This window comes from Oryx dammah, unplaced genomic scaffold, assembly GCF_014754425.2.
Source record: "Oryx dammah isolate SB20612 unplaced genomic scaffold, SCBI_Odam_1.1 HiC_scaffold_26, whole genome shotgun sequence".
Taxonomy (NCBI): Eukaryota; Metazoa; Chordata; class Mammalia; order Artiodactyla; family Bovidae; genus Oryx; species Oryx dammah.
This window is the reverse complement of record NW_024070210.1, coordinates 87460105-87472200: the sequence shown is the minus strand read 5'-3', so window position 1 is coordinate 87472200 and position 12096 is coordinate 87460105. Positions and strand designations below refer to the sequence as shown.

Below are 12096 nucleotides of genomic sequence, written 5' to 3'. Positions count from 1 at the left end.
AAATTAAGCCTCAGCTGGGTTTTCTTTTCCTCTGTCAGATGGAGCAGCATGTAACCTGCCTGATCTTTATACCCAGTAGCTGGGGCTTAGATTTTTGAGGGAACGCCCAGCCAGACTGTGATTGGAGTCAGCTGTGAGGTTCTCTGCAGGGCATTAGAGTCGCTTATACTTTGGGGCCCTCCTGCTCAGAGTACCCTCCCAGAGAGTTCCTTATTGCCCAGGATAAAGCATTCTGTGAAAACAGGGAGCTCTCGAGTCAGGATGAGATTTCAGCATTCTACAGAGACTGAGAGTGTTTTTGGATCCTAGTCCTGGGGATAGTGGAGAGTCTTTAAGTTATCTCAAGGGACCCCAGCAGCAGCCTCTGGAGGAACAGGGTTCTCACAGCCATTAGGATTTCAACCTCTGAAGTCCTCCTCTCACTTCAGTCAGACTTGCTGTTGGCACTGACAATCAAGATTTTAAGTGGCCCAAGTTTGTTGTTTTACAAGCTGTTGGTGGCAGATTCACATATAACGGGTTTCTGAGTGGCTGATTCTGTGACCCCTGCAAGGCGCTGTCCTCCCTGCCAGTTTTCCTGGAGTCTTGCCAGGCTTCCCTGAGGCCCGTGAGGGTGGCCCTGCGGCTGCGCACAGCGCTGTGTCCTGAGCACAGTCCCCGCCCCTGTGTGCAGGGGGATGCCATCAGAGCCTCAACCAGTGGGTGGCCCATGGTGTCCGGGGGACACCCTGGCTGCACCTCAGCTTCCTTTGCCCGCCAGGCTCATCTCCCGCCTGGTGGCGACAGCCTCAAGGGGGCAGTTAGTTTACAGGGAGAGCCGATCCCTTTGGACTGTGTCTGGACCCCCCCACACCTTGTAGATGGAAAGAAACAGTGGCTGATTAGTAGCTGGAATCCAGCGTGTGGTCTCTGGTTCGAAACGTGAGTCATGTTCTCTAGAATTACCTCAGTGCTAGACCCACAGCGATGGATTATGTCTCCAGATGAGTTTGTTTCTTAGCATCTCAAGTGAGGCAGATGGGCCGTTGGAGGAGGAAAGTGCTTCCTCAGATCCCTTTAGGGAAGCGTCGTGGAGGAGGTGGTATTTGGGCTGAGCTTGGAAACATGGGGAGAAGTTACGCAGGTGGCAGTGTTAGCACAAGGGATTCTAGGTAGGGAAACACATGAATCACGATGACACAGCGGCCGGGAAACACAGATAATGTCCTTGCAGGAAACAGCAAGTTGTTTAGAATATTTAGAACGAAGGATTCCTGGTGCTAAGTGGTGGGAGTTAAGTGAGAATTAGTTGAAGCAGTTGAGGAGGGTCTTCCCTGCCCTGTGCAGGGTCTGGATTTTTATCCTGGGCAGTGGGGAGCTGAGGGGTGCTCCTGCACAGAGAAGGGAGGCAAGCTGTCCTCGGAGGAGGAGGCCTCTGGCTGCTGCAGCTCAGGTGACGGGGAGGGGAGCGAGATCAGCGAGGAGGCTGCCACCATGGTTCTAGAAGAAAGAAGGTGGGTCTGAGTCACAGTAGTCATTGAATGAATCGCGAGGAGGACACAGGCTGGGAGAGACGACCCTGGAAAGCCTCTGAGAGCAGAGGCCGGGTGCGGGTGTGGGTGGAGGGGGGTGGGGTGAGCACAGGAAGAAAGCCCCTAGCTTTGCCCTAGGCCCTCCCTAAGGCAGGGGGTGGAGGGGACCCCGAGGCTAGGCCTGTTCCCTTTAGGAAAGACCAGGCCGAGAGGTGATCCCGGCAGAGCTGTGTCCTGCTCCGTCTCATGTCATAAGCCTCGTTTCTAGGGGTGCCAGAGCCGGGGCACTGCCGCTGTCCTCAGGCGCAGATGACTTCCTGAGCTCTGTGGGCCCAGGAGAGCTGGTGTGTCTTGCAAGTTTGGTGACCAAAGGAGGGGTAGCTTTTATTAACCAGTACCTTAGCAAGGTGGAACCCACCTTGCTCACCATGCCCAATGCTGCAGTGACAGTGGAGAAGTGGACAATCTCAGTAGAGGGTGGGAACCAACATTAGGCTTAATGGCACCAAATTAATTAGAAACAGAGTGGTATTTTCTTTTTCCACGAAGAGAAAGTCTTGGTTGAGCAAGGCTGGCAGTGAGTAGATAATTGTTGAAGTTGATGTTGGTACATGTTTATACTCTACTTTTGTGAATGTTTGGATTTTTAAGAGGGAAAAAATAGAAGGATGCAAAAGTACTAATGTGACAAGTGACATACATGGTAAGAGCTTCAGGGAGAAGGCAGCCTTGTGGGTGTGCAGTGGTCAGGTGAGTCCTCCCAGGGGAGGTGGGAGCCTCTCAGGGAGGATTTTTTTTTTTACATGTAACAGAAACTGGGCTGTCCTGGTGATCCAGTGGTTGAGAATCTGCCTGCCAGTGTATGGGACATGGGTTCAGTCCCTGATCCAGGAGGATCCCATGTGCTGTGGAGCAGCTGGGCCTGTGCTCTAGAGCCTGGGCGCCACAGCTCTGAAGGCCATGCACTCTAGAGCGTGTGCTCTGCAACAGGAGAAGCCACCACAGTGCGAAGCTGATGCCGTGCACCTGGAGAGTAGCCCCTGCTTGCCACAGCTAGAGAAAGCCCGTGCACGGCAGCGAAGACCCAGCACAGCCAGTCAGCCAGCCTAAAACAAACAGGTAACAGAAACCAACGTGAGTCAGTGTAAACAGAAGAGAGGACTTCCTTATAAGGATCTGGGGGGCTTTCCTGAGCATTGGCAACAGCCCAGATGTTGCCTGTGCTCAGGAAGGGTCAGGACAGGGGTGGAAGACAAGTGGGATCCCGGGCAGCTTCTGTCCGCCTTTGGCTGCCTTGTCCTGAGTGCTCTGCAGCTTGGCTTTCTCTGCTGCTTTGTCCAGGGGCAGGAGGAGGGGCCTCCCACCCCAGCTCCTCCCACCTCCACCCCAGTAAGCATCTAATCTGTTCAGACACGGTGCAGGCCCAACCCAACCCTCTTAGCCCCACTGCCAAGTCCCTGCGTATCCTAGCAGAGCTCACCTGGTGCAGATAGTCTGTGGCGCTGCCTCCTATAGGGAAGGGAGGTAATCAAGAGGACACTTTCGGGCCACCTTCTCCTTCCTCCCCTCCAAGAAACAAAAAAGACTAGAAGCATGGTAGGTCATATAAATACAGAGAGTATCTGGATTAGAGACCAGCCAGAGCAAATGATTCAGACAGAAACATGCAGGGACTCCTGGGGAACAGCATGGATCCTCTTGGCACTGACTGTGGTTGGGGAGGTGGGGTGGGTGGGGACATAGGTAGGAGCTCAAATGTTAGCTTTTACTCCCCGCCCCCAAGCTTCAGACTTAGACGACAAATAACAAGCTAGAGCCGTTGAAATCTAAATTCTGTTTCTCATATGTAGTTCCTCTTACTTATTGAGCCCTTAGTACCTGCCATCAAGTAGGAATTACTGCTCTCACCTGCCAGCCAAGGAATCCGGCTACAGGAGGCTCGTGATTTTGGCTAGGCTCACACAGCCTATGCTGGTAGAGCTAGGATTCAAATCCAGATCTGCCTGACTCCAAAGCTGGTGCTCCCATTTCCACACCACAGTACATGCCTACTTACGGTAATTTTTGATGCCAGTTAATAGTAAGAGTCAGTGGATGTTAGGATTCTTGGTTGTTAGTGAACACAAATTAGTTCAAGCAGTAAAAGAGGTTGTTTGTTTGGCTTAACTAACCAAACCCCAAGAAGAGTAAGAATGTAGCCCGGCCTTTGGGAAGATTGTGTCTAGGGACTCAAATACCATTAGCTGTTATACTTCAGTTAAGATGTGCGGTCGGTTCTCTATACCTGCATCCTTGGATTCAGCCAACCTACAGATGGAAAATATTTGGGAAAAAGTTCCAAAAAGCAAAATTTGATTTACATTGCATTTTCATTGTGTTTATAACTATTTACATTGTATTAAGTATTATAAGTAATCTGGAAGTGATTTAAAGTATACAAGAGGATGTGTGTAGGTTATGTGCAAATACTCCATCATTTTATATAAGGGTCTTGAGCATCTGCAGATTTTGGTATCCATGGAGGTGGGGGTTGGGGGTGGGGTGGGGTGGTGTCCTGGAACCTGTTAATTCTCGCTCATTTGTTTCTCTTCTGAAGTTGGCTTTTTTCTCTCAGGCCAGCTGTCTCTATCACATGGGAACCATTGCCTCTGGCTTTAGTCTCATTATGAGAGAGGCAAGAGCTTTTCCCAGCCTCTGACAGAAAATCCCGAAGAACGCTCTAATTGAACTAATACTGGTCTTGTACCCAGAACCCACCGGGTCACCAGGAGGTTGGTGGCCCAGCCTGCATCAGGGGCCTGCCCTGTGGCCTGGGGACAGAGGTCTGATGGTCAGTCTCCATCCAAAGCAGCTGGCTGGAGTCAGGGAGGCACACCTTTCCCAAAGTTAGTGTATGTGCGGGGGGAGGGTCCTTCTCTTCTCAGTAGATGACGCACGGAATGCCAGCTCCGTTTAGCTTAGGTTTGTCCTTACCTGACAGACTGTCCTCGGTGTTTTTCTTCAGGACCTGTCTCAGGCTAAGCTAGGAATGACTGATGAGTGAACTTGACTTCACGAGTGAATCATGCTGACTGTGACCCAGGCATCAAGGGTAATGCCTTACTTGGGTGCAGCTTAGGTCCCCATAGCTATGGTGATATTATTAGAAATTCTATCCCACTTCCCATTTAAAACCAAACAGATTTCCAGTCTAACTCTGCCTTTCCTTTTGGCATCTTTTTTTCCCCCTCTTTCCTCCTGCTGAGCTAAATTCACTTTCAGCAGATCAAACCAGGTTTTTAGCTGATTTCTCTTTCTTGAAGTACAGATAATAATGTCCAAGTAGCCAGCGTTGTTTTCCTGTCCACCGGTGGTTGATTTGCTTTGTGATAGATTGCATATCTGCTTGTCTTCGGAAGTCACTTAGTCTGGAAGGTGAAGTATACTGCTCTAAGGCAGGTTCTTCTTGGGTTTGTTTTGGCCATGCCATGTGGCATGTGGCATCTTAATTTCCCAACCAGGGGTCAAACCTGTGCCATCCTGCATTGGAAGCATGATGGAGTCTTAACCACTAGACTCCCAGCGAAGTCCCTAAGGCAGGTTCTCTTAATGGGCAGGTTACTCTGTGGTCTTTAGCAAGGGGCTTCTACTTGAACCTTAATTTTCATATCTATAATATGGGGCTGCTCTGCCGTATGTTATTATGAGGTCATTTGGAATGAGGGATCAGGGAGTCCAGGACCCATAAACTCATGCCTTGACTACTCCCTTTCCCCCTTTTTCTTTCTCTCTCTCTCGCTTCTCTCCCTCTCTCTCTGGTTTAACCCCTTTACCTTCTGCTGAGGCTGTTATAACTACCTGATTTCAGATTCTGACCATTTCTTGGAATGGCGTGTGCTGATGAAAACCAAGTCATGGCTTAATGCAACATCATCTTGTGTTGTCAGCATTTGCGTGCCTTTTGGGTCAGGGATGAGCACTGCATTTGCAGAGAGGGGCACACAAAGGTAAAGAATGAAAGCAATTCAGAACTAATGAATCATGAGAGGGAAGTAAAAATTAAAATGCAGTTGCTGGACTTGGTTGCAAAACTCTTGAAAGCAGAGAGATAAAAATAGCCGCTGGTTAGGACCTGGCACACATGCTCCAAAGGCTAACTGTGTGAACTCACTTGTTAATCAGGAGGCTCTAGTTCCCACTGTCAGCACGTCTCCTGGAGTTAAACTTGCCCAGGAGGGTAATGAGCTGAAGCTGAGAAGGAAGTGCTTGCTCACTAACCCAGAGCACAGAATTATAATCTCTCACAGCCAAACTTTAAGGATTTCAGCCTACCCCAAGTCAGCTCCTATTCCCAGATAAAGCTTGTTTTATTGGTTACCCCCTTGACAGGTAACTCCCAGACTCTGGGCCTCGGTGTTTCTTGTCTGTTCAGTTGAGTTGCTCAGTCGTGTCCAAATCTTTGTGACCCCATGAACTGCAGCACACTATGCCTCCCTGTCTATCACCAACTCCCGGAATTCACCCAAATCCATGTCCATTGAGTCGGTGATGCCATCCAACCATCTCATCCTCTGTCGTCCCCTTCTCTTCCTGCCCCCAATCCCTCCCAGCATCAGAGTCTTTTCAAATGAGTCAGCTCTTTGCATCAGGTAGCCAAAGTATTTGGAGTTTCAGCTTCAACATCAGTCCTTCCAATGAATACCCAGGACTGATCTCCTTTAGGGATAGACTGCTTGGGTCTCCTTGCAGTCCAAGGGACTCTCAAGAGTCTTCTCCAACACCACAGTTCAAAAGCATCAATTCTGCAGTGCTCAGCTTTCTTTACAGTCCAACTCTCACATCCATACATGACCATTGGAAAAACCATAGCCTTGACTAGATGGACCTTTGTTAGCAAAGTAATGTCTCGGCTTTTCAATATGCTGTCTAGGTTGGTCATAACTTTCCTTCCAAGGAGTAGGCGTCTTTTAATTTCATGGCTGCAGTGTGCACAGGGGTTAATAATGCTTACTTCACAGCACGGTTGTGAGGGTTAAAGATGACAGTGTATTTAAAAGGCCTGGCATAGTAGGTGTTCAGTGAACCAGAGCTGTTGTGATGTCTTCCTCCGTTGGCTCGTTCTTATTTGTTGAGTTCCGTCTCCTGTGGTGGCGGCAGCCTGGACAGGAACTGGTCCTTTCTACTCACAGCTCAGTGCAGGCACTTTATTAGTGGTTATAAAGAATAAACAAGTGAATTCTTTAATCCACAGAGGGGTAGAAAATGCTCAGAAATCAAGTTGAAGTCATGTGCTCATGGCGGGGGGGAAATCAAGAAGCTTTGAACAGTGGTTATTTCTGGTGCAGAAAATAGCAGAAAAGAAAATTCTGTCTTCCACTTAGTTTTTTCATAACACCTTCTTATTCGTTTATGAAGAAGAGGGGATAAACCCCTCTTCTTTTTCATTGTTGCAGAGGCTGGGCAGGATCTGGGTTTCAGACTTTAGCATCTTTAATAGGTTTCCTAAGGAAGCTTGGGAGCTTAGAGGCTAGTGGATACTTCCTGTGAAATGCAGCATGGCCCATCACTTGCTGGGGCTCCTTCCAGCTTCACTGTCCTGATATTGGAGGGTTGGAAAGAGAACCCAAGGCCTGGAGAGGCCTCGGGAAGTAGAGAGGGACCACCTGGGCCTGTAACGCGAACAGTGTTTGAGGCGGCTGCAAGGGAAGATGAGGGAAGAAGCCTGACTAAACCTCCCAGAGCTCCAGAGCAGGGCAGTATTCCATGTTGGGAAAAGCCCTCAAAAGAACCAGGCTTCTACCAGATGAAGAAGTGAGAAGGCAGGTGGGAGAGGAGGATGTTTTAGGTGCAGGGGTCAGTTAGGCAGGCGAGCCGGACATGGAGACATGCTGCAGCAAGAAGTTGGAGAAGTGAGCAGGACGGTAGGCTTGGAAAGGCAGGCCGAGGGGCCTGGCCTGTGCTGAGAGGCAGATGGGAGCCGCTGCAGGCTCTGTGCAGGGGCGGTCCCCCTGGAGGCGCACAGGTCACTGCGTAAGACCGGCTGGAAGAGGAAGCTGCTGGGGACGGGAGCAGAGGAAGGAGGGGCGGGGACTGTGGGAAGCAAATCCAGGAAGCTGCTAGTGGGAGGAAACAGCCTCTCAGGCCTTATCTGACCTCTTTTCTGTCCCCAGAAAAGAGCCCGACTTCACTAGGGTGCCGGGGTGGAGCATGTCCTGTCCTGACAGCTCCAGCCACATGTCCTGGAGTGGAAGAAGTTAGGATGTCTCCAAACAGCTTCTTGTCAGGCCTTCAGGGTCACCTTGAGGGGCCCTGTGTGTGCATTTGGCTTCCAGGATGAATGTGGTCCAAGCGGGGGACCACAACGGGAAACACCCCGTCCCCGCTCCATCTGCATGGGTGTTTCAGCCTCCCAGGCAGTGTTCCTGGGGCGAGTGGGGGAAGTGGGAGCTGACAGCCAGAGAGGGAGGAAAGTGGCATTATATAAGTTTGCAAAAAAAGGAGGCTGGCTTGCCATGTGAACAGAAATCAGATACAAGGAGAGCCACAGAGGCAGTGCAGCCTCTCCCGAGCAGCGGCTGTGGCCTGGGGAGTGGTGTCTGAGCAGCAGGGGCAAGTGAGGGAGCGGGTGTCTGGAGCCGTGAGCTGCCGGTCTTGGAGTGCAACCGTGAAAGAATCCTTCTTTGTGATCCTGTCACGTGTGTGCTCTTTAAATGCCCACAGTTCATCCGGCAGATCCTGGTCTCCATCTGGTGAGGCTACGAGAGCTGTGGTGGTTATCACCACTTTACCGATCCGCAGACCACAGACTACAGAAGCCAAGGGCTCGCTCAAGGCTGCCTGTGGAACATGTGGCAGGGCCAGGAGGCGAATACAGGTCTCCTGTCTCTGTAGCTAGTGCCGCTCTTTTGCTTTTATAAGAAGACCTAATAGGTCATTTCTGAACAGGCCATGGGAACATTGGAAGGTGAGGGCGCTCGGGGCTTTGTGGTCAGTCACTCGGTATGAGTGATGTATGAACAGGGTGAGTGGGGAGAAGACAGGTCCAGGCATCACAAGGTCTGAATTCTGGTTCCCACTTTATCAGTTTTTGCTGTGTGACCTCAGTCAAGTCCCTGGACCCCTTTGGGCCTTAGGCTTTTCATCTCCACCATGAAGGGGAGGAGCCAGATGCCTTCTCAGGCTACTTCTGACACCTGTGTCTATATGGGAGACATGGGGGCATGCCAGTGGGTTTGGAAAGGTCTCGAATTCTGTGCTGCTGTGTCCTGTGACACGTAGATGGCTGGGTCTTAGAAAGACAGTACCCATGGTGCGAAGTGTGTGTGTGTCCCCGGTGAGTTGAGCCCCATTCATGCACAGGCCTTGAGGAGTACTTCCTGTATTGTCCTGCCAGGTATTGTTCTGTATCTGCAGTTAAAGGAGTGAGGCAAACTGCCAGCGTCCCTGCCCTGGTGGAGCCGGTGGTGGGTGGAGAGAGGCTGGAGCTGGCGTGGCTGTGGTTAGGACCTGACCCAGGCTGGGGATGAGGAGGGGCTAGGTGGAGGTGGGCAGGCGAGGACTTCCTGGGATATGAGAGAGGGATTTTTTTGTTTGTTTGTTTACCCTTGGAAAGATACTTCAATGGATCTGTTAGAATCTGTGTAAGAATTAATAAATGCATTCTCGTGGGTACTGAAGGGGAGCATAATAAAATCTTAATAGTAGCTCTGGTAGGTTGGGATTATGAGGGTTTCACTCTTGCCTCTGGTTCTCCAGATGCCCTGTGTTTGTATTACACCCGTCAGAGATTCCCTGTCAGGGTTTATGATTTTGCTTTGGGGTTTGGCCTGCTCTCGAGTGGGTCTGCTTGTTTGCCAATGTCTGTCCACAAACCTGGTGCCTGGGGCCCCTTTACCAAGTCCCGGCCTCTGCTCTGCCTGCTTCATGGGACAGTTGTTTGAATCAGAGGAGATGGTAAAAGGAAAATGTTGAGAAATCCACCTCTTGGCAAAGGGAAGGGCCAGCGGACTAATACTGGTGGTGGGCACCAGGGTGGCCGTGGGGCTGGCTCGAGTGCAGCGAAGGGAAATGGGGCCAGTGCTGGGGACACTCCTGACCCCAAGAAGCAGCTTTCAGGCCTCCCTAGTTCTCGGGCCCCGACGAGAGACTCTCCTTAACTAACAGGTAGACGCAACTGTGCAGGCTCTTAGAGAAGTGACTTCAGTGAAAAAGAATCGGAAGTTGGCTCCCATCCCCTGGCACACACATTTTTGAAACCCCCATCTTCTGTGCTTGTCGGGTCAAGAATAGCAGTACCCGCCTCTGTCCCACCCTCCTTTAGTCTTTGGTCTGTAGCCTCAGCAAGCATACAGGCCTTACTATTCCTTCCTCCCTGTGATCCGGTGATAGGCACTGTGTCTTGCCAACAGAGGCGGCTGAAGCAACAGACCTTTCAGCCTTGATTACTCATGGTAACTGACTCCTTCCTGTAGGTCATTTGGCCAAGACTGGATTCTGAGTGGAAAACACTGGCTTTCTGTCTTGCTTCTGTAGCAGCTTGTCACTCCTCTGCCGACAGGTCTTCCCCAAGCCCTGAGCCAGGGGGCATAGGGGCCGTGATGTCCTGTGTCCATGAGCCAAGGGCTGGCTCTGTGAGGGGGGCATCCATGGTCAGGGCTAGTCTGGCTGGGCAGCGCTTCCCAGTCTACTGTCAGTTCTCTACTTTCCTGTTTTCTTTCCCCTACAGATGTCAAGCCGTCCAACATCCTAGTGAACAGCCGTGGGGAGATCAAGCTCTGTGACTTTGGGGTCAGCGGGCAGCTCATCGACTCCATGGCCAACTCTTTCGTGGGCACCAGGTCCTACATGTCGGTATGAGCACCTCGTTCCATTTCTCGAGGTTCTTGTCTGATCAGGAATAGGAGCCAAGTGGGTGTCTTCCCATGTGGAGCCAGACCCTTGTGCTTGGGTGATGGGGGTGGGGGAAAAAGAAACAAGGGCTGCGCCTTGTGGTCCCTCCCTGAGGAGATCACAGTCTCAGGGGAGACGGGCTTGGCCTTTCACAGGCCTTGGAGCATAGTCGGGGCACTGGGACCTTGATTCACTGGAAGAGACAGTGGATCACAGCTTCAGCTCAAACCGGCGCTTGGATGTTTCCAGAGCGTGGCTTTCATTGTGCAGACATGGAGCTCCACCCTCAGGACCTCTGCCTGCTGTCTTTAGACCCTCAGAATGACATGCCCAGAAATGCCCCCACCCCAGATGGCCCCGCTTTTCCCATTAGCAGTAAATGGCATCACTGTCTCCTTAGTCTCCCAGGGTAGAAATCTGAGCATCAGCCTTCAGCCTCTCTGCCCATCTCCCCGTCCTTCCAGCACCTAGTGACCCCGATTCCTGTCCTGTGAGTCTCTTCAGAATTGTCTTTCCCTGTGCAGTCTCTTCTCTCCCGCCTTGCTGCATGTCTCCCAGTTACCTGCCCCTCTCCCACCACAGTACAACTTCCTGGTCCCCTGGCATCTGGTTCAGCCGCCAGCCTGAGGTCCCCGAGTCCCCCCACCTGCTTCCAGCTACTCTGGCTCCCCCCACCCACCCCCACCTGCGCCCTCAGCAGCATGGCTGTGTTCCCTTGCTTCCCCCACACAGCCAGCTCCCTGAGGGGCAGGGATAAGCCTGCGGGTGCCTCTGTTGTCCTGAGGGTCCAGTTTGGGGCCTGGGCCATGGTCGGTGCTCAGGTGCTTGGCCAAGTGGGTGAACGTGTGGTTGACAAATGGGCGGGAACATGGCTAACGCTCCTAAGAACGATTCAGAAAGGGGAAACGTGGCTTTGGGTGAGGGCTGACTGGGGCCCAGTAGAGGAGCCTTACTTGAAGTGAGTGGGGGTCTTCGGAGGTGAAAAGAGGGGTTGGCACAGGGGCTCAGGGTGTCTTAGCACGTTGTGATTTGTGTGCAGTCTTTCAAGCACTTTCACATCCTGCAGTGACGATCCCATTTGAACCGTATGGTTGTTCCGTTTTAGAGATGAGGAAATCTAGACTCAGGGAGGTGAGGTGACCCTTGCACTGCAGGCCCTCACTTGCTCTTCGGTACAGTTTGGCAGCTGCTCCTGGCCCCCATGTGGCAGGTCCTGCTCCCGTCCTTTTCCTGCTTGCCTGTCCCCTGCCCACAAGTGATTCCAGCCACTGGCAACATGACTCACCAGGCGCTGACCCACATCTGCATCCCCCCCATTCCAGTGGCTAAAAGACATGAAACCCGTGGGCCCTTCAGCTTCTTCCCTGAATGTCTAAAAACTGAGCAGCTAGCACCCTGGGCTACTCAACTGCTAACTCTTTGGGTTTAAAATCATTTAATAGGCCCTGGAAATTATATTGATCCTGGGTTTAGTGGTTTGGGTTTTTGTGGTTACATGGTCAGTTCCAAAATAGTTCAGTGTTGGAGTTGGTACAGAACCCTATGGGAGAAATGAATTTGATGCCTGTATAAGTGTATGAGGGCGTCCCTGGTGGCTCAGAGGGTAAAGAATCCACCTGTAATATGGGAGACCTGGGTTCTATCCCTGGGTCAGGAAGATCCCCTAGAGGAGGGCATGGCAACCCACTCCAGTATTCTTGCCTGGAGAATCCCCATG

The 12096-nt window shown here is 51.6% G+C and overlaps 1 protein-coding gene across 2 annotated transcripts in view; it reads left to right on the top strand.

The window, feature by feature from the left end:
• MAP2K1 (mitogen-activated protein kinase kinase 1) overlaps positions 1-12096 on the top strand; it is a 74071-nt gene that overhangs the window by 55245 nt on the left and 6730 nt on the right. For both annotated transcript variants that reach the window (XM_040225812.1, XM_040225813.1), the window contains exon 6: positions 10216-10340. In XM_040225812.1, coding sequence (XP_040081746.1) covers positions 10216-10340 — 125 coding nt within the window. The remainder of the gene's footprint in view (positions 1-10215; positions 10341-12096) is intronic.